The sequence below is a fragment of the Colletotrichum jinshuiense genome, chromosome 7 (assembly GCF_051148585.1).
Source record: "Colletotrichum jinshuiense chromosome 7, complete sequence".
Classification (NCBI taxonomy): domain Eukaryota; kingdom Fungi; phylum Ascomycota; class Sordariomycetes; order Glomerellales; family Glomerellaceae; genus Colletotrichum; species Colletotrichum jinshuiense.
In genome coordinates this window covers 3189800-3209373 of record NC_139314.1, presented here as the reverse complement: position 1 = coordinate 3209373, position 19574 = coordinate 3189800, and the positions used below count along the sequence as shown (strand labels likewise).

The 19574-nt window shown below is 54.9% G+C and overlaps 8 protein-coding genes across 8 annotated transcripts; 3 read left to right on the top strand and 5 right to left on the bottom strand.

Moving 5' to 3' along the window:
- Positions 1 to 328: 328 nt before the first annotated feature.
- On the bottom strand, positions 329 to 1723 carry EsH8_VII_000831 (GPI-anchor transamidase subunit GAB1; the record flags this gene model as incomplete). Its single annotated transcript, XM_083270964.1, has 3 exons — positions 329 to 1187; positions 1248 to 1515; positions 1582 to 1723. 3 exons carry the CDS (start codon positions 1721 to 1723, stop codon positions 329 to 331), a joined length of 1269 nt encoding a protein of 422 aa, XP_083128521.1.
- Positions 1724 to 2260: 537 nt separating this feature from the next.
- Positions 2261 to 4225, top strand: EsH8_VII_000830 (mRNA-binding ribosome synthesis protein NOP7; the record flags this gene model as incomplete). The annotated part of the gene is made up of 1 exon (XM_083270963.1): positions 2261 to 4225. One exon carries the CDS (start codon positions 2261 to 2263, stop codon positions 4223 to 4225), a length of 1965 nt encoding a protein of 654 aa, XP_083128520.1.
- Positions 4226 to 4583: 358 nt separating this feature from the next.
- On the top strand, positions 4584 to 6578 carry EsH8_VII_000829 (uncharacterized protein; the record flags this gene model as incomplete). The annotated part of the gene is made up of 2 exons (XM_083270962.1): positions 4584 to 4841; positions 4896 to 6578. 2 exons carry the CDS (start codon positions 4584 to 4586, stop codon positions 6576 to 6578), a joined length of 1941 nt encoding a protein of 646 aa, XP_083128519.1.
- Positions 6579 to 6655: 77 nt separating this feature from the next.
- Positions 6656 to 7435, bottom strand: EsH8_VII_000828 (HAD-like domain-containing protein; the record flags this gene model as incomplete). Its single annotated transcript, XM_083270961.1, has 1 exon — positions 6656 to 7435. The coding sequence occupies one exon, from the start codon at positions 7433 to 7435 to the stop codon at positions 6656 to 6658; it is 780 nt and encodes a 259-aa protein (XP_083128518.1).
- Positions 7436 to 9037: 1602 nt separating this feature from the next.
- Positions 9038 to 11143, top strand: EsH8_VII_000827 (RNA-dependent ATPase ROK1; the record flags this gene model as incomplete). Its single annotated transcript, XM_083270960.1, has 1 exon — positions 9038 to 11143. The coding sequence occupies one exon, from the start codon at positions 9038 to 9040 to the stop codon at positions 11141 to 11143; it is 2106 nt and encodes a 701-aa protein (XP_083128517.1).
- A 214-nt stretch (positions 11144 to 11357) lies between these two features.
- On the bottom strand, positions 11358 to 12464 carry EsH8_VII_000826 (ankyrin repeat domain-containing protein; the record flags this gene model as incomplete). The annotated part of the gene is made up of 1 exon (XM_083270959.1): positions 11358 to 12464. The coding sequence occupies one exon, from the start codon at positions 12462 to 12464 to the stop codon at positions 11358 to 11360; it is 1107 nt and encodes a 368-aa protein (XP_083128516.1).
- A 2604-nt stretch (positions 12465 to 15068) lies between these two features.
- On the bottom strand, positions 15069 to 15494 carry EsH8_VII_000825 (uncharacterized protein; the record flags this gene model as incomplete). The annotated part of the gene is made up of 1 exon (XM_083270958.1): positions 15069 to 15494. One exon carries the CDS (start codon positions 15492 to 15494, stop codon positions 15069 to 15071), a length of 426 nt encoding a protein of 141 aa, XP_083128515.1.
- A 1499-nt stretch (positions 15495 to 16993) lies between these two features.
- On the bottom strand, positions 16994 to 19130 carry EsH8_VII_000824 (FAD-binding oxidoreductase; the record flags this gene model as incomplete). Its single annotated transcript, XM_083270957.1, has 5 exons — positions 16994 to 17086; positions 17177 to 17257; positions 17319 to 17413; positions 17494 to 18765; positions 18842 to 19130. 5 exons carry the CDS (start codon positions 19128 to 19130, stop codon positions 16994 to 16996), a joined length of 1830 nt encoding a protein of 609 aa, XP_083128514.1.
- Positions 19131 to 19574: the final 444 nt, after the last annotated feature.

Below are 19574 nucleotides of genomic sequence, written 5' to 3'. Positions count from 1 at the left end.
GGCCGTTGAGAAAACAGAAGGAGGCCGGCCAGCTTTACGTCGTTTCAAGTAGCAGGGAGCAGAAGAAGGGAAATCAAAATAACGCAGCTCTGGAGAAATGGATACGAGGGCACGTCACAAGGACATGAAAAAAAGGCACAAACTCTGTACAATACTGTCTCGATTATTTTGGGTTACATTAAGCGTCCATCATACACCATGCACCCCTTGTTTTCTCTTTAATCTGAAAATGCTGCCGATGTGTAGCCCGCCCAACACCCTCCGGCTAGTGTAACAGATAACATGTTGTCTCAGTTGCGTGCGGCATGCGGCGTAGGCGGGTCGCCGGCTAGATCTGCCGGATCTCCTTTCCGACCATGTCGGGCCGCTCGACCTCCCACTCGTCACGCAGGACGGCAAACGTCAGGTCGCTGACGAGCAGGCTCTGCCCCAGGCTCCAGACAAGGGTGATGGCGTAGAAGAAGTTTGCGTTCCCGCTGCCGGCGTAGATCCACAAGTGGTAGAAGGCCGGGCCGAGGAAGGAGGCGTACATGATGGTCGCAGCGCCGACGAACGTGTAGCGCATCAGAGGGACCACGTGGCGGAAGAGGGGGAGCATGGCCAGGAACAGGCTCGCGTCGGCGATGGAGGGGTACGGCTTGAAGATGGAGAAAATGCCGAGGAGGAGCGTGAGGACCACCAGCGGCTGGCTGCGGATGCGGATGGTCAGGGGGCCGACGTAGCTCGAGAGGTGGAGCCAGAAGACGGCGAGGAAGAAGGGCCGGAAGGAGTCGAACATTTCGACGAAGAAGTACCACCACAGCCCCACGTTGGGCGTCAGGTCGTTGAGGGTGATCTGGGCGCCGTAGGTGCTGGAGAGGAACTCCCAGGAGTCGCCCGTCACGAGGAAGGACATGATGAAAAGGGCGCCGAGGACGCCCGACACGACGGCGACATTCGTGGCGGCGAAGCTCGCGGTCGAGGCGATGCGGCGGGAGGGGTCCTGACGGTCGTACGCGAGGAGGACGAGGGGCGGGAGGAGCAGTACGGGATACATCGACAGGTAGGTCGCGAAGGAGAGCGCGACCATTGCGCCGAGGGGCGCGCCGGAGATGGCTTTCGCGATGGCGTGGAGGATGGCGCATGTTGAGAAGACGGAGGTGGAGCGGCCGACGCAAGTTGCTATTGTGAAGGGGTTGAAGAGATAGCTATGCAGGATGTCAGACGAGAGCTTCGCGATGGAAGGGGGGGATAGGGCGCCGTCTTACAGTGATGCGACCACGAGACCACTCCACCTCTTGCTACGGCGCGGTGAGGTGAAGAGGCGCGAGGACCCGGCCTCGCCCGAGTCGGCAATTCTAGAAAGGGCATCTGCGCTCAGAACGTCGATGAGGATATAGAGGAGGTAGGTGAAGATCGGGAACGACTTCGGGTCCGGGAGGAGGGAGAAGAGGGGGAGGAAGAGGGGCGCCTGGTGGTAGACGCCGCCGTCGTAAGGAGAGACGTTATGGTTGTAGAGGAATAGACCTTCTTGAACTGCGCGCACATGGGCTCATTAGCTGGTTGCTCTTCCGAATATCTGGGGGGGTGGGCAGAACTCACGTCGTTTGAAGCTAGTGACGGGGGTCGAGATCTCGACGCGGCCGGTGAGCAGGTCCGGCAGACCGGGGAACGAAACGAACAGCAACAGACGCAGCGCGGCTGCAGCGGCGTAGACGCCCGTCTTGTTGCCTCCCTGAGTCATTGTACCGCCGGTAACTGTTCAGTCCATGACCCGACGGGATGGGGGGGAGAAGCGGGTGACAGAGGGGCCGGAAGATGGCGAGGTGTTGATGCTCCCGGAGCTTGAGGTTCGCGGTCGTGGGAGTTCGGGCGGGAGTCGGGATGGACCAGGTATGGGACGGGGGTTGACGTGAGGTGGATGACACCTGGCTGGACCGGGGCGCATGCCCGCTGGGGAGGCGGGAAGCTTGCCAGCGAATAATGGCCTGGCTTTCAGCGCAGTTGTCCTGCCTTTAGTGGATCGAACCCCTAGAGCTGGGGCCATTCCACCGATTAGATAAGAATGGCCAATCGACAGCCACCTGATGTCCCACTAGGCCTATCTGGGGGAACTTCGGGGCGGTCAGACATTGGCAGAAAATTTCAATGGAAAAAAAAGTTCTGAGAGAAAGTCGAAAGTGGTGCCCCGCCACGGTCAGAAGTCTTTGATAGCTTCTAAACCCGCCCAAACACCTTTTTCTCCCATTCACTCAGACAACCACCACACCAATTCGCCAAGATGGGTAAAATCAAGAAGAAGGGACAGGCCGGAGCGGCCAAGAACTATGTCACCAGAAACCAGGCTATCCGCAAGCTGCAAATCAGCCTGCCCGACTTCCGCAAGCTTTGCATCTGGAAGGGTATCTACCCTCGCGAGCCGCGCAGCAAAAAGAAGGTCTCCAAGTCCTCGACCGCCTCGACGACCTTCTACTATGCCAAAGACATTCAGTACCTCCTTCACGAGCCGCTGCTTCAAAAGTTCCGCGACCAAAAGGCCCTCGAGAAGAAGATTTCGAAGGCGCTCGGCCGAGGAGACGTTGGCGATGCGAAGAGGCTGGAGAAGAACGCCGCCAGGCCCGAGGAGACCGGCAAGCCGAGATACACCCTCGACCATGTCATCAGAGAGCGATACCCGACCTTCGTTGACGCCGTGAGAGATCTTGACGACTGCCTCTCCATGCTGTTCCTCTTCGCCAACCTGCCTTCGACGTCCTCCGTCCCGGCCAAGATGATTGCGCGCTGCGAGCGTCTTACCCTCGAGTTCCAGCACTACCTGATTGTGTCGCAAAGCGTTACCAAGTCTTTCCTGTCGATCAAGGGTATCTACTACCAGGCGAACATCCTCGGCGAGGACGTCTTGTGGCTGGCGCCTTACAAGTTCAACCAGAGGGTGGTCGGCGACGTCGACTTCCGCATCATGGGCACTTTCGTCGAGTTCTACATGACCCTGTTGGGCTTCATCAACTTCCGTCTGTACACGTCCCTCGGCCTCAAGTACCCGCCCAAGTTCGACCAGACCAAGGACGACCAGTCTGGCGAGCTCGGTGCCTTTACCCTCGAGGGCCAGAACCTTGCCGCGCCCGAGGAGAAGAAGCAGATCACCAACAGCGAGGCCGAGCACCAGGTTGACCCCAAGACTCAGGCTGCAGTTGACAAGGTCATCAAGAAGCTTAAGGACTCCGATGTCAACGACGACGCAAAGTCGGAGGAGCAGGCCGAGTCCAGCGAAGAAGCTACCAATGCCATCGACAAGTTCGAGCCTGCGGCGCCCGGCGGCGACGTCCTGCCGCAGCCCGAAAACTCGAGCTCGGACAGAGCCAAGCTGTTCTCCAACTGCACCTTCTTCCTCTCCCGTGAATCCCCCAGACAACCCCTGGAGTTCCTTCTGCGGTCGTTCGGCTGCAAGCGCATCGGCTGGGACGCCGTCCTCGGCGAGGGCGCCTTCACAACCAACGAGCGCGACCCCGCCATCACTCACCAGATCGTCGATCGTCCTCAGATCTACGCCGGCAACGACGAGGAGGCCGACGGAGAGGACAACCAGACATCTCAGAAGCTGGCGCCCAACCAGCGCATTCCCGGCAGGATATACGTCCAGCCCCAGTGGGTCTGGGACAGCATCAACGAGGAGGAGCTGAAGCAGCCGGACCAGTACGCCCCCGGCGCGCAGCTCCCGCCCCATCTCAGCCCCTTCGTCAGGCAAGTGCAGGGTGCATACGACCCTACCGTGCCTCTCGAGGAGCAGGAGCCCGAAGGCGAGGCTCTTGCCGAGAGCGACGAGGAGATGGCCGAGGACGCTGGCGACATGGACGTTGCCGGTTCCGACGACGAAGATGAGGAGGGCGGCGAAGGCTCTGACCTTGGTGACGCCTCTGAAGATGAGGAGGAGGCTGGCTCTGACGACGACGATGCCGAGGCACAGCGCCAGCTCGAGCTCGAGGCTGAGCTCACTGGCGGCAACGTCAAGGCGAAGGAGACGAAGCCCAAGTCCAAGAAGGAGGCGGCGCGCAAGGCGCACGCCAAGAAGGTGGCCGAGGAGGCCGAGGATATCGAGCGGGCCAAGGGCATGCTGAGCAAGAAGAAGAGAAAGCTGTTTGAGCAGATGCAATACACTAATAACAAGAAGAGCGCCGAGGACGAGAAGCTCAGAGCCAAGAGGAGGAGGCTGGAGAAGCAGCTCAACAACAAGAAGGCAAAGGCGTAAAAGAACTCTTTTCTGTTTTTCTAGACTGTAGTTGGCGTATGTTATACCATAATTGTGGTGTTGGGAAAAGAAATTCATTTGCTTGAGACACTGGTCGTAAATTTTGCAAAGTCTTATTGATGTTCTGCTTGTGTCTGTACCGCGAAAGGCTTGCCTGACGTTAAAGTGACTTTTGATGCCATGTGGGCGGGTCCAATTTTTTCTTCACTCTGCACCTTACTTCATCAACCCAATCAAAAGAACTACCGTTCATACACTGATACCCTTATTTTTTGTTTTCTGTTCTCAAGGCGCTTATTCCACCCCGTTTTCCTTCATTTTTGCGTCACTGCAATTATTACAGATTTGGTGTTGAGCCATGACAACAAACGAGGAATCATGGGATCTGGACACCGATGAAATCCGTTCAGTCGACTCGGAAGAGCTCTATGAGACCAGACCCAATCGTTGGAGGGGTAGCAAAGCAACATGGCAGACCTACACACAGGAGGAGCGACTGCTTCACCGGTCCATGGAACAACTCCGAAATCGCGATTTATCTGTGCACCTGTACAATGCATTCGCGTTGAAAAACCGTCCTGTACGACCGTCGGTGACCTCGGGACCCGAGGCAGAGGTGAACAACCCAACACAAATACATGCTTGTCCGAGGCACTGACTAGCCAAATAGGATGCGGATAGACCGTTGGAAGAGGTCGTTGACAGTGGCGATTGGCGGCCGCCGAATCTGTGGACGGCGTGGCCCATGGACTCGACAACCGTGCCGGGCGACGATTTCATGAAGGAGACCCACGATGGGGACGACGAGTTTACTATTCGATCAAAGGGAGGGCAGCTCCCCAGCACAGCTTTGGAGGAGGAGGTTACGGCCACAATCCTGCGCCAGGCCAAGGAGCGTTTTCGACGGCGGCAGCAAAAGTACAAAAAGAAAGAGGCTGCCAGGGCCCACCAAGAATCCGCCCGCGAAACAACGCCAGCGTCCTCTCAGTCTGCTCACTCAGCCATCACTTCTGATGATGGCAGCGACGCGCTTTCCGACGCAGAGGGCTCAAGGCCACGTCTGGATGCAAACGATCAGAAGATGAAGCGCTCCAAAACTTACGAGGCAGTCGTCTCTGCTAATGACGAGCTCTCCTCGGACCTTCTGCGTCCGTCGGTACGGCATATCCTCTCCACACTCGACCGCACCCTTACGACGCTCCACAACTCACGGCTCGCCGGTTTGAGCTACATGACTGACTCCTCGGCATCTGCAACGGATGCATCGGACGCCTCGGACGCTGCTAGCGACTCGTCCGTCGTGTCGCGAGCCTCGTCGGCAAACAAGCGTAGCCGGAAAGGTCGGCCGCGTAGTAAAGCACCGCGCACACCGGAGCCTGAGCAACGGACATCGGAGAGGAGGGGCAGGCCGAAGAAGGCGCAGCTTCCACTTCCCGGCGAGACGGAGAAAGACATGAAGATCCGCTTGGCCAGGGAGAACAAGAAGCGCATCCCTTTTTCATCGGATGAGGAGGACAACGACGACGAAAAGGGCGATAAAGGAAAGGAATCTGCGGCTGCATCACGGCCGTCTAGATCGCCACGTAAGAAGCGCGACCTGCCGCCTGAGGCCCGGATGGAAGCCAGGGTCAAAGCCCGGGAGGAGATGCTGGGAAATTGGGGGCTCAGGGACTGGAGCGACGTCATTGGCGCGGCTTCTCTCTCCGGTTTCAAGCCCGAGGTTGTCGCAAGAGCGGCGCAAAGGTGTGCTGATCTGTTTGGTCAGGGGATGGAAATGCAGACGCTTCTTGAGGGGCCGGCTTCTAAAGGGCCGAAGCCTCAAAAGACTCGCTATCTCCCTAGCGACCGACGCCGCGCCCCGTCGGTATCCAGCTCAGACTCTGAGAATGATAGACCCGCAGCACGGCGCCGCGTTCTGAGTCGGCAGGGGAGTCTCGGACGAGATAGCATTCCACCCAGTGACTCCGACGTAGCACGCGGCCGCGGATCCCGGGCTCCTAGTAGAGGACGCAGTACATCGCGCACATCCTCCATCGGGCTATTTTACTGCCCTGTAGCCGACTGCGAACGTGCTGCGGAGGGCTTTGGGCGGAGGGCGAATCTGCAGAGGCACATGGCGCGGGTGCATCCCGGACAGGCGGTCAACGTTGAAGAGGTGGAGAGCGAGGATGAGATGTATGGCGCAGTGCATGTGGACGGGTTCTTGAAGCCCATCCGGCCGCGAAAGGGATGGAGAGCCGAGGATACGGGCACAAGGAAGCGGAAGAGACATTACCGTGGGCGGAGAACGAACGAGAGCGGTGCGAGTGAGGGAAGCGCTGTTGGGGAGGAGTCGGTTTGGGATTCTACTTGATGAGCTTACATCGGCGGTGCTCCTATCCAGTTACTCAGATGACGCGCAAATACTATTCCAAGTTTCATACGACTATTTCAAGCAGTCTTATCGCGAAACTGCTTGTCCACCTCCCTCGCAAAGTCCCCGATCGTATCAAACCGCCACTCAAAAGCAACGTCGTCTTTCAACTTCTCATAATCGCCCCCCACGCCTTCGCCGTTCTTCTTTTCGCCACCGCGGGAGATCCAAACGCTCCTCAATCCAATCTGCTTCGCGGGCACGTGGTCTGCTGTCAGACTCCTCGCGACGTGTAGCAGGTCCCCCTTCTCCCGCTCCACGCCGAGTTCATCCCTAGCATGGGCGAACAAGTACTCAAAGTTGCCGTGCGAGGGCTTGTAGCTGCCGATCTTCTGCGCTGTGTACACTCCGTCAAACTCGACCGTAGGCCGGAAGTGTTTGAGAGTGGCGGCGATGTTATCCTGGTCAATGTTGGAGAGGATGATGAGCTTGTAATGGCTTTTCAGGATCTCTAGCCCCGCGACGGTGTCGGGGAAGGGCGTCCACGTTCCAGGAAGAGACCCGAATTTCCTCGCTTCCTCCTCAGAGACTGCCACGTCCAGCTCCTCGGCTAGTCGCGAGAAGGAGCGAGACAGGTTCAGGTCGTAGCGTAACCTTGGGTCGGATACCTGTGTGTCTCTAGAGAGCGTGTCGAAACGCTGTGCAAGGAGAGTTGGGTTCTTTGCATGCGGGCTATTAGGCGGGAGCCTTGAGATTATGGGCTCGAGGCCAGCAAGGAGGCCGGACTCCCAGTCTATTAGCGTTCCATAGCAGTCGAATGATAGGGCCTTGAAGGCGGTAAGATCAGGATGAGACATGATCAACAATGGAAATACAGGATTTGGTGAGCAAAACAGTCAGATCGATGATTGAATAATCATGTGAATAATCTCTGAACATATATTGTAAATCTAATTACATTAACAGAAAGTTCTCATCTTTTATACACGGCCCAATGTTTCTGGGAGGCGTGCGCGGGTGATCATCAAGCAAGGGCGCGGTTGACGAGCGGGGAGATCACCGGCAACTGCGCGTTCTTGCTGCCTCATATTCATCATCGCCTCGTCATCTTCCGCAATTCGATGAAATACAATTTGGCTCGTTTTTCTTTGAAACAATTGTTACAAGAATTGTGTCGAAACCGTTCAAATGTGGTGCTGACGGCTCACCTTGAAGATTACGAATATCTGAAAGGAAGTCAATCTTGCGGCATACATACACCGCTAATAGCCTTCTTCGTGTTGTTTCTAACGTTCATTTTGATACCATGTTACATTTTAAGCCTACATCGGAATACTTTTTATTTTGACCGGCGTCGTGAACCGCCATCATTTGGCATTTTGCCATGTCTAAAATTCCCGGGTGCGAACACACTTTCGGAAGACGTTTGGTGTCGGAGAGCACAACGGTGGTATGGAAGCAAGATTTAAACATCTCTATCTGCCTGTGGTATTAAATGGGGGTTTTTCTTCTTCTTTTTTTCCCTTTTCCCTCTTCATATGGCACTTGAGCGACTGGCTACACATTACCAACAGGAAAGAAAATAAAGCCAGGACTTCGATACCCAAAGATATCAAGAGGTCAGACATTATAGGCGACGTGCAGCCATATTGCAGAGGGCGAGCCTGCCAAGATACAAAACTAACAAATGAAGAACTATCACTCTATCAAGTGAGACCTTGAGACTATATGCGCTCCTTCGTCATGGTATGTGTATCTCCTGGAAGCTGGGTTTCGTTTGATTATACGTTACCAAAGTTCATCACTTTTCTTGTCAAATGTTGGTACATTGTTTCGAAATTATATATCCTTGCTAGGTCTCCTGAAAGTAGCAATGATTACAGGTCTCCAAGGTTGGATAGTCAACCTGCTTGAGTCTTTTCCAAGCGGCCTAGCAGCAATCCTCAAGCTTCTCTCCACCACAACACTCGCTTGTTGAACACTCTACCAACTCCGCTACTATTCATTTGAAAATCTTGCACATATTGAACCGGGGGTATTTTGAGCCTTTCATTGTTGTATGGGGAGGTCTGAATGAGTGGTCAGGACCTAGGTATGAATGGGTATTGAATGGCGATAGGCTAGAGCCCAAGCTCAATATGGACCTCATACGCAGAAGCTGGTAGGTTTTTGGCCAATAGAGTTTCGGGTATTTCCTCCTCCGTAACCATTGTTCAATTTTTCAAATCTAGTTCGGCATGTGTTAAATTGGCATACCATCTTCCGTTGGCAAGTAGGCCAGGTGCTAGCGATTTGTCAATGTGAACTAATACATGAACCTGTAACTAGGGTCTTGAGGGGCTCCGCACAGGGAGAAGACTGTGCGGGCACTGTCCGCGTCTCCACTTTAAAAATTCCATGTCCATTACGGTCGTAGCAAAGGCTTCAAGCACTTTGACTTAAATTCTGCACGCTCAACCATGGATATCCTCAAAGTTCTGTCGCGCGGCATCAAGCAGGCTCCCAGAGGCCCCAAGACAGCCAACAAGGCGGCGGCAAACCTGCCGTCGGCCGGCAACCGGACGAACCCACAGCTTTTCCACGACGAAGTGCCCTCGGCGCGGGGGAACAAGAGGAAGCGAGGCAAAGAAGAGGTTGAGGAGAAGGAGGAGGAGCAGCTCCCCGAGGTCGACTTCTTCGCGCCCAAGCCAGAGCCCTCCAAGGAAGCAGAAAAGGTGAAAGCGGCCTCCAAAAAAGAGAAAGATGCCGCCCAAGCGCCCGCAGTCGAGCCGACTCTGCTCCCCGAAGACGAGTGCCGACAGATCCTCCGCTCCCACCGATTGAAGCTCACCCTCCTCTCCGAGCGTCACAAGAAGGCGTCCAAGGTCACCAAGAGCAAGAAGAAGAAGGTTGCCGTCGAGGTGGAGAAGGAGACGAACCAGATTCACCCGCAAACTCTGACGTCTTTCCGCGAGCTTCGGACGAACTACAACATCTCGCCGCTACTGGCAGACAACCTGGCACACCAGGGATACAAGGTGCCGACCGAAGTGCAGCTGGGCAGCTTGCCTCTGCTGTTGCGACCCGATATTGCCTTGAAGGAGGTTCCTCACAATGAAGAGCTTGGAGACGTTTCCAGAGGTATTGATTTCCTCGCTGTTGCACCGACAGGCAGCGGAAAGACGATCAGCTTTTTGATTCCCGCTATCAACACGATTTTACAAAAGAGGACATCCGACGAGGAGAAGGATGAACATGAGCTCTCCGCGATTGTTATTGCGCCGACAAGAGAACTCGTCTTCCAAATTGTCAATGAGGCGCGCAAGCTAGCCCAGGGCTCTGGCATCAAAGTCGTCGGCATGAAGAAGGGCATGCGCATAGCCTCCGAGGAAGAGGCAAAGTCTGAGAGCGAAGATGAGGAAGACGATGAGAGTGAAAAGTCGGATGAAGATGACGAGGACAGTGAGACGGAGCCCGCCAACACAAAACAGGCCATGAAGGTCGACATCCTTGTCACAACACCAGCACTGTTCTTCAACTTCCTCACGTCAGGGTCATCAAAGACCAATCGCAAGCTTCCGACTGTCGAATCTCTGATTCTCGACGAGGCAGACGTTCTCCTGGACCCCATATTCCGCGAGCAGACCATGGCCATCTGGTCTGCCTGCCCCAACCCTGAGTTGAGAACTACCTTCTGGTCCGCCACCTTTGGCTCCAATATCGAGACTTTGGTCACGGAGACGAGGGAGGCCAAGTCAGCATCCAAACCTTTGATTCGCCTGGTGGTCGGTCTGAAAGACACGGCCGTCCCCAACGTCACCCACAAGCTGGTCTACACCGCAACGGAGAAGGGAAAGCTCCTAGGTCTCCGTCAACTCCTTCATCCCACAGCAGGAGATGATTCTGGCCCGCCTCTCCGGCCCCCGTTCTTGGTCTTCACTCAAACTATCGAGCGTGCCACAGCGCTCGAAGAGGAACTGAAATACGATATCCCACTTGCGGCCGGCGGCTCCACCAGAATCGCTGCTCTGCACAGCGGCCTCCCGGACTCCGCCCGAGCAGGGATCATGCGCCGCTTCCGTGCCGGTGAGATCTGGATCCTGATTACGACTGATGTTCTCGCCCGCGGCGTTGACTTCGCGGGTGTCAACGGCGTCGTAAACTACGATGTTCCCGGGTCCAGCGCCGCCTACGTCCACCGTGCGGGACGGACGGGTCGCGCAGGCCGTGAGGGCGGCGTCGCCGTCACCTTCTACACGACGGACGATATCCCCTTTGTTAAGAGCGTTGCCAACGTCATTGCCGCCAGCGAAAAGCAGGCTGGCAAGACGGGCGAGGAGGCTAATGTCCAGAAGTGGCTTCTTGATGCTTTGCCCAACGTAAGCAAGGCGGACAAGAAGAAGCTGAAGGAGAAGGGTGTCGAAGCTAGACGCAGCCATGGCGCCGCCATGATTTCCTCCAAGAGCAAGTGGGAGCGACGTAAGGACACCAACAGACAGGGAGCTACCGTGGCGAGCAAGGAGAGGAAGAAGCACGCCAGGAGAGATGATAATGACGGTGGTGAATGGGGTGGAATTGATGACTGAGCAGTTCGTATAGTAGAATGCAACTTCTCAATGGCTATCACAACCGATCCCGTGTACTCCTGACGATGCTGTAACTGTAATCTCCCCAACAACAACAAAAACCCCTAGTACGACCACGAATACTCTAGTGAATATCATCTAATGGCTTCTATGTGCACACTCTCTTAAAAACATTAGGAAACCATCTACTTTTCGTTCAAGACGGCCACTTATGTTACATGTTCGAGCCCTCCTCGATGCTTCGTGGGCCACGTAACGCTTCCTCCACCACTCGCCAGCGTTTTTCGGCCGAATTTCTGAGGTACAGCGGAATGCCCCCAACCTCAATCTTCCATCTGGCAACGTCTTTGACAAGTTGATCCCGATATGCACCATTGGGGATTGGCATGTTGGTCTTCGCACGGCTGCCTAGGAGCAGACCGGTGAAGCCCATCCAATCCCAGAGAGAATCAATCCCTAGCGCAACGTGATAAGCGGTGAGCCCGTCCTTGTTGCACATGTTTACTAGCGCTTTACCCTTTTCATGCTCTAGAAGTTCTTTAACCTGCCCCTTGTTGGGTCCGTGGACCAGGCGGTGCAGGATAGTGTTGCCGTTCTCATCGTAATTTTCCAGACGGGCACCGCAGTCTATGAGCGCATGCAAAACGTCGGTGGTGTACCAGAGCATAGTGTGCCCGTGGTTGTCGCGAAGGTTCACGTCGCAGCCATTATCTACGAGACCTCTTAGGAGCACTTCCCTGAGCTTACGTTTTCCAAAACGCGGATGGCTTGTAGCGTCTCCCTTGAGGAGGAAGACATTTGCGCCGTAGTCTTGAGAGAGGGATCGACCGCCGCGCAACAAGAAGCCGATGACTCGCTTCAGGCTTGGGTCGGCCTGAGGGCATAGCAAAGTTGTTGGGTTAAAGCCCCAGCCAGTGAGATGCTGCGCTTCTATGCCTTCTGTCTCCATCCAATTGACGACAGCCTCGAGGCACGTCGAGGCTTTCGGGGCGCAGAGACGTTCGTACGCATTTTTTGTCTCAACGTTCTTAATCGAGGCGAGTAGAAACTTTTGAACATGTCCCTTTTTCCAACTGTCATCGGCTCCCGAGACCAAGCCAAGTAGAAGTTCTACCTGGTAGGTACTCCCAGTTTCAATGTTGCTCAGAATCAAAGAGTTGGCCACGCGGCTTCGGACCTGGCCATCGGCCTTTCTCAAAACCGAAACAATGAAGTTGTACCAGAATAGGCTCTGGTCGCCCCAGTCCACTCTGGCGATCCCGTTTGCCATGTTTTCAAGATCATCGCGGCGATAAAGATGCCATTTCGAAAAACCCGGCATGGTTTCCAGCTGCTCTCGTACTTCTCCGAGAGTAAGGGGTAGAGGATTGTTATTGCCGAATGACTGTCCTTTGGAGGGGAATTCCATCACCCCTGAAAAGATTAGTTGCTCTGCACAGGCTCCGCCGCATTGAATGCAAACTTTGGCATTATTTGTACAGTCCGAACAAAATATGTGTCTGCATGGCAGTATTCTGACAGGAAGATAACATGAGTTAGTGTCACCGCCAGGTACGATTAATATCCGGCCACTTACGCCATGTTGCACATGTTGCTCTGGCATTGAGGGCACAGGACTATTCCACGTTTTGCTTTGAGTTCATTGGAAGCTTTGAGATCCAATGCACTGATGTACTGCAAATTTGGCGTTTTAGACATAACTTCTGAGCGGGTGGATGCCCCTTCGATAATAGGCATGTGCAATGTAAGTTGCCGCTGCTGATAACTCTTCAACGAGACTGGAGTCCAGGCGGGAATGCCAGTGACGAACTTGAAAGCAGGTGCGTTGAGGATTTGAATATTGACTACGCAGGCGTTCTTCCAGTCCCACGCTCGGTGAGAGGCCTTGTGAAGATGTTGTAGGAGTCGTGCCCCGGAACCCATGGCCATCTCCCAGGTCTGCTGTCGAGGGGCATTATCTGAGGTGGAAGGATACGGCGAATATTGCTGCTGAAATAGGCGACCGGGATGTGTTCGGGTGCAGACAACGCGTAGTTCACCCGATGATAATGAGAAAGACATCGGCAGAGGCCGGAAAGGACTATGCCCAACAGGCCCCCACATACTATATTCTCCTTGTTGCTGTGTCTCAAATTTCCATCCTGGTTGAACCATGTACAACTTGGTACACTTCTGACATTTTCCACAGTCGAGGTTGTGATGGTGAATACGCCGCTCGACGAGAGAGCCGGGCTCGAGAAAGGGGGAGCACTTCAGGACTTCTACAACTTCGAGGCCTTGCTCAGTTACTATCTTAAGAACAATGACCAATGGGAGAACAGCACGGAGACGAATGGGGGTAGAAGGCGTAGCCGACGGTTTCCTGGTACTCTGTAGAATGTCCTGGACGGTAGTCGCTCGGTAGTCGCTTCGATCGATGGGATACAGTAGCGATTCTCTCGGCCAGCGCCAGACCGTCGTCGGATACGGCTTGTCTTTCTTGTCGAACAGGTTTAGTTCGGGGTCAAAGTCAGTCATAACAAGCTTATCTCCGACTTTGAGTCCTAGTTCCGTGGCACTGGCCATGTAGCTCAAGGACTCCCCAAAGTCCCAGAGGTTCTTGAAACGGCGAAACTCGACGTGATTCCGAAGGCGAGACGCTATCTCCAGCTGTATTCCACCAACATTTTCCGCCCCCGACACTTGGTGCTCAACAGAATAATTCCATCCAAGAGGCATAGTAACGAACTGTCTGGTGCTCCCGTCGGCAGACTGATAGCCATCCAGTCTGAGCTGCCTGGGACAAACCACGTAGTCCTGCCCAGTTCCTTCTCTTTCCTAGGCTGCTCCGCTGGAGAGGCAATTAACGGCACCGAAGTATACCTTGATTGCAAACTTTTCTTTGTCAAGCCCCAAAGATGCACGGGAAGGTTCCCCGTAAGCGAAATCGAGTGCCAAAGCCTCTCGCTGGAACATCGGGAAGAAAACGCCTCCCTTCAGCGCCATCTCTGGCGGGAGCCTCGACTTGAACTCATCTGTCTTGAATAGTGGAAAAGTACCAAGAAATTCCGAAGTGCCATGGTCTCGCTCATCCTCTGGCAACCTCAGAGTTCTTTGGAAAGCAATGGAGGCAGAGCAGCCAGGGTCCAAAACGTCTCGCAACGCAAGAGCGGATTTGGTTTTTTCCACATGCGGACATCTTGCGACCCGGATACCGACGAGTTTGCGTAAGCACTCATTGTAAAAGTCTATGAGCCTCTCACTATGATTGACCTGCAGTCCGACGTCAACATCATAGGAACTCTTTCCTTCCGTGACGACTATAATCGATGTATTCCATGGCATGAATGGGGTGAATTGAGTCCCTTCATTCTCATCCGTGAAGCCGCAGATTTCGCCGTATCCTTGTGATTTGTTAGAAGAGTTAAAGCCTGGTGCTTAGAAACGCATACCCTCCTGGTTGAGCTGGGAGATAATATCGTGCAGTGGTGTTTTGAGCGTTGTGCCGATATTTTGTGCCACCATTCCTTGAGATCCTGATTTTTTAAGACCTTCTACGTGCAATAGAAGATTTGCTGTCTCACTCCCTGGAGCCGATAGCTCTGGTTGTGGAAGGCCGTCATTCAAAGACATATCGTTCGGTATCCCTAAGGAGCTGTCTTTGTCCTCTGCAGAGACAGTCCAGGTTGATAGCCAGTCTTCAAACGTGGGATATGTATGTACCAGGTTTTTATCCGCCGAATCAGAGCGGCTACTAGCCATGATGGTGGTTAGGCCGTCATGCTGGAGAGGAGTAAAGCCATTTGTATCTAGCTCTGCCTTCTCTCGTAGTTTGTCAATGGCAGCAAATATCTTGTTCAGCAACATGGACTGGCTTTCTCCTGAGCAGTTTCTACAAGAGGACTATTAGAAAACACAGCAGCGCGGGGTGACTCGAATAGCCCACTTACTGCATTGCGATGAGCAGCGTCGTTTTCTGAACCTCCAGGGATGCCTGCAATCTTTTGATTTCTTTCAAAGCTTCGGGGCGAGCTACCATGCGGCGGATCTTGGTCAGAGAGAGCTCCGCTCCGGGCCTGGCCGTGCCTTCCAAGTCTAGCTTGTGGAACTGAGTTTCGATTTCTCGCAACGTCTGCGTACACGACTCAATCGATGTCCGCAGCGCCTCTTCTTTAATGCCGGCAAATGATCCCTCCTTGATATCTCCTGACATTTCGTAGAGGGTGTTTCCAAGGGCTTCAACGTTGCTTTTGGTCGAAGCAGCAGCTTGCTCAGTGTAACGGTCCGTCATCGCCTTGGCCAATTTTGCGGTAGACGCAGCCAGAGTAATGAGGCCAGCAACGCTGGCCGCAATGGACAGAGGATCTGCCATTGCCTACTCCGTTCAGACAATCATGCAGGTAAAGAAGAGGGGTGTGGGAGCTTAGATGGCCAACATATTCTCCGGGTCGCAGAGGCAGTTTTAAAGAAATGGTGGTAGGAATCAGGCTGAATGAGGTTGTTCCATAAGGCTTGACCATCAACCGTAACTGCCCTGACATTGGGCAGACTGCAAGGCATACAGATCAAATTGTGTGATGCACCAATAAGAATGACCCCAAGGATTATGAGTTGGGCTTTTCTTGCAGTGCCATGCTTTCATTCGTCCTTGACGCGCAGAAACGATGTGAGAGGTGCCTGATAACATATCAACACGTGGGCGTTGAATCAATTCAGTTTTAGGTTGGGGCAAGCAAACTTGATTTTATCATGCTATTCTCAAGTGCGATCAATTAGAGAACATGTAGTGGGATAGTGCTACGGGCAGTTGTATGTTTTGTGGGATATCCCCCAAGGTTTTTAAAGCTAAAATATTCAGATTGGCCTATAACTGTTGATTTATCTGGCTGGTAAAGAGTTAACTACATTGCTGTTAGGTAGGAATGAAGACAAAGTTGGATGTAAAGGTGGAAGGCGGCGACAAAAGGATCGTATTTTCCAGCTGAGCCATGCGTTCGCAATGACCCAAGCGACACGACATACAAGTCTTCCCACAAAAACGGATGAATAAGTGTAAGCGCGCAAGTTTGTCGGCAATCATCAGTCGCCGTCCAATATCGAGACGATTCATCCTGCTAAAGAACATCCATGACGATAGGTGCCGTGGTTACTTGCACTCTCTGTGTGTTTTAGGTGGTGAATACTGGGTGGCAGACACATATGAAAGTGGAGTTCGCGAACGTGCTGTGACTAGCAGACCTACATCATACCGCCACAGTGGTTTATTGTCATCAATCACCTCTGGAAGGGTGGCCGAGTTGGTTATGGCGCCAGGTTAAGGTCAGCTTAACATCTGTTTCCTGGTGGGGCAACCCGCGCGAGTTCGAGTCTCGTCCCTTTCAAGATTTACTTTTGCATTTTTCTCTGATCGATGCGCACCATTTTTCCTTCTCATTTTTTTTTCTAATAATCGGTTCGTAGCGAATAAAAGAACCTGACTTGCTGCATATGAAGTAGAAAATTTAAATGCATACATATATGCATGCGCCTGGGGATTTAAACGGTTGTCCATGAATCATCCGACTGGCGAGACATAGTCATCGTGATAAAGTTACTCGACAGAAAAATGGTCGGTCGTTTTGGCACCCTTGTTTTCCGTTTGGGCTATAACAATCTTTAATACATGGTTCATTCGATGGCCAAACCAATCAATAACTTCAGCTTTAAACGGATTTTGTTCTTTGTGCGCCAGGCCTAGCTAGCACTGACGCATCAGGGAGATATATATGTACAAGAGTAATGATGCTCAACTAAGGTCTGTCGCCGCCCCCTTTAATCCTACACTGAAAGTCTGGACCTGGACGTTGCTTGCCGCCGCATCGTATCGCTCGCTCACCACTCGCTCACCTCGCCAGCCTTGGGCGGTTGCACTCTGACAATCTTATCGCAGTTGAGCAGGCAGAGAGGGTCGAGGGCCTTCTTGATCTGTGGGGTTATCCATTGTTAGAGATGCCGTTCGTCTAGTACCGCCACAAAAGGGGGAGGGAAGAAGGGGGGGGGGCGGGTTCGACTCACCTGTCTCATGGTGTCGACTGTCGACTCGCCCAGCTCGTGAGGGAGGTAGTCTCTCTTGACGAGACCAACACCGTGCTCGCCCTACGTTTGTATGTTAGCGATGGGGCCTTCTCGGCATTCAGGAAAGCCGTTCAAAACTTACCGTGACGGTGCCCTCCATCTCGACGGCCCTCTTGACCATGTTGTGCACCAAGTGCTCGGCCCTCTTGCGCTCCTGGTCGTTGTAAAGCAGGATCGCTGCGTACATGTTAGCCCTTGGCTCTTCTTCCTTTCGAATCCCCGCTCCATGCATCAACGGCAGACAGGGCAACACTTACTGTGGAAGTTTCCGTCACCGACGTGGCCGACAATGGTGCCAAACAGCCCGCTCTTGGCCATGGCCTCCTTCGTCTCCTCGATGATCTCGGGCAGCCTGCTGGTCGGCACCGCGACGTCGCCGGTCCAGACGTGGTCGCCCTCCCGCTTGACCGCCATGGTGCTCCACAGTGCCTCCTTCCGCGCGCTCCAGAGCTCCTGCTGCTCCTCCTCGTTCTTGGCGAAGTCGAACGTCTTGCTGCCCGTCTTGGACGCCAGCTGCTTGACGAGCGCGACCTGCTCCTTGACGCCCGTCTCCGTGCCCGCGAACTTGAAGAAGAGCGTCGGCGCCTCGGCCCACGCCTTGCTCGTCATGCCCGCCTTGTTGATGCACTGCATCTGCAGGTCGTCGAGGATCTCGACGGCGGCCACGGGGATGCCGGCCGCGACCACCTTGGAGACGCAGTTGGCGGCGTCGCGGATCGACGGGAACGCGGACACGGCGACCGAGGTGAATGCGGGCTTGGTGGTGACCTTGAGCGTGGCCTCAGTCACGAGGCCCAGGGTGCCCTCGGAGCCGATGAAGAGCTTGGTGAGGTCGTAGCCGGCGGAGCTCTTGCGCGGGCGCTGGCGCGTCTTGATGACCGTGCCGTCGGCCAGCACGACCGTTAGGCTCAGCACCCACTCGCGCATGGTGCCGTAGCGGTAGGCGTTGGTGCCGCTGCAGCCGGTGCCGATCATGCCGCCGATCATGGCGCCCGGGCCCGGGTCCGGCGGGAAGAAGAGTCCAGACTGCGCGAGCTGGTCGTTGAGTGACTCCCAGCCGACGGCCGGCTGCACGACGACGTCGAGGTCCTCCTGGTGCAGCTTCAGGACCTTGTTCATGCGGCCAAAGTCAATGGAGATGCCGCCACGGGTGGGCGTGAAGTGGCCCTCCAGGCTGGTGCCGCCGCTGTATCCGACGACGGGGATGCGCCGTTGGTGGCAGATCTTCATGATCTGGGAAACCTCCTCGGTGGAGTTGGGGAACACGATGCAGAAGGGCCGCTCGTCGGGCTTGGCCGAGTGCGAGGACCAGTCCGAGTCGGCGTGGTGCTGGATGTCGGGGGCCGACGTGCTGACGTTCTCCTTGCCGACAATGTTGACGAAGTCGGCCCAGGCGGCCTCGAGGTTCTCCTTGTTCAGCTTGTGTACCGGCGCAATCGTCTTCGCCAGCGGCAGGGTCGAGTCTTCGCTGGGGCTGGAGGGGACGAGAGTTCCCAGGTAGTATGAGACACCCATCGTAGTCAGTAGCACTGTCGGCAGCGACGCGTTAGCTGCTGCACACAACCCCCAATTGGACGACGGCACAGGTGTAGGACTCCGACTCACCAAAGGTGTAGGCAAGGTTTCTGCTGTTGTTCGACTTCTCGCGCTCAGCAGCGAACCTCTCGCGCTCCGCCTTCTCGCGCGCCAATCGCTGCGAGATACTGCCGACGACCTGGCCCTGGAAGGTCCGGCCGTGCTTGTCCTCGTTCGTCGTCGGCCTCTCAGGCTTGCGCTCGCTCGACATGTGCCGCGAGGCCCCGGTGAGGGCGACGCATTGCCGGCGCGGGGCCGGGCTCGCGGCCCTCAAGCCCTGCAGAGCTGCTTGGGGAGCTCGAGCTCTGAGATGCGCCATTGCGCTTGTACGATGGGGAGGCGATGGGACCGAGATGCGTTTTGCTCGAGGAAGCAGACGAGGCTTCGATTAATTGGCAGGTGCGAGGCAGCTTTCAAGCCGTCCGTGTTCGGAGCTCTGGGAGTGCTTGGGATCGTGAGGAGGTGCGGTAGGTTCTGGTAAAGATTATTTGTAGCTGGGTGGATCTGCACCCGTCTTAGCACTTCTGGAGCTCGGATGGCGAAATGGAATCCATGCACAGTCCTGCAGAAAAGTACCCTGCCAGCGCCTGTAAACCTGTCGGGGATAAGGATTGGCCGGCCCGGAAGCGGGGAAGTTGTGGATCTCCGCTGCACACCCGGCCGGTGCAACTCCACATTTCACCGTGGTACTACTCTCCCCTTCCGCCGCTTACCAAGACCGAGGCGAAGCCTGGCTAATCGGATTGCGTGCTTACGGGGAGGG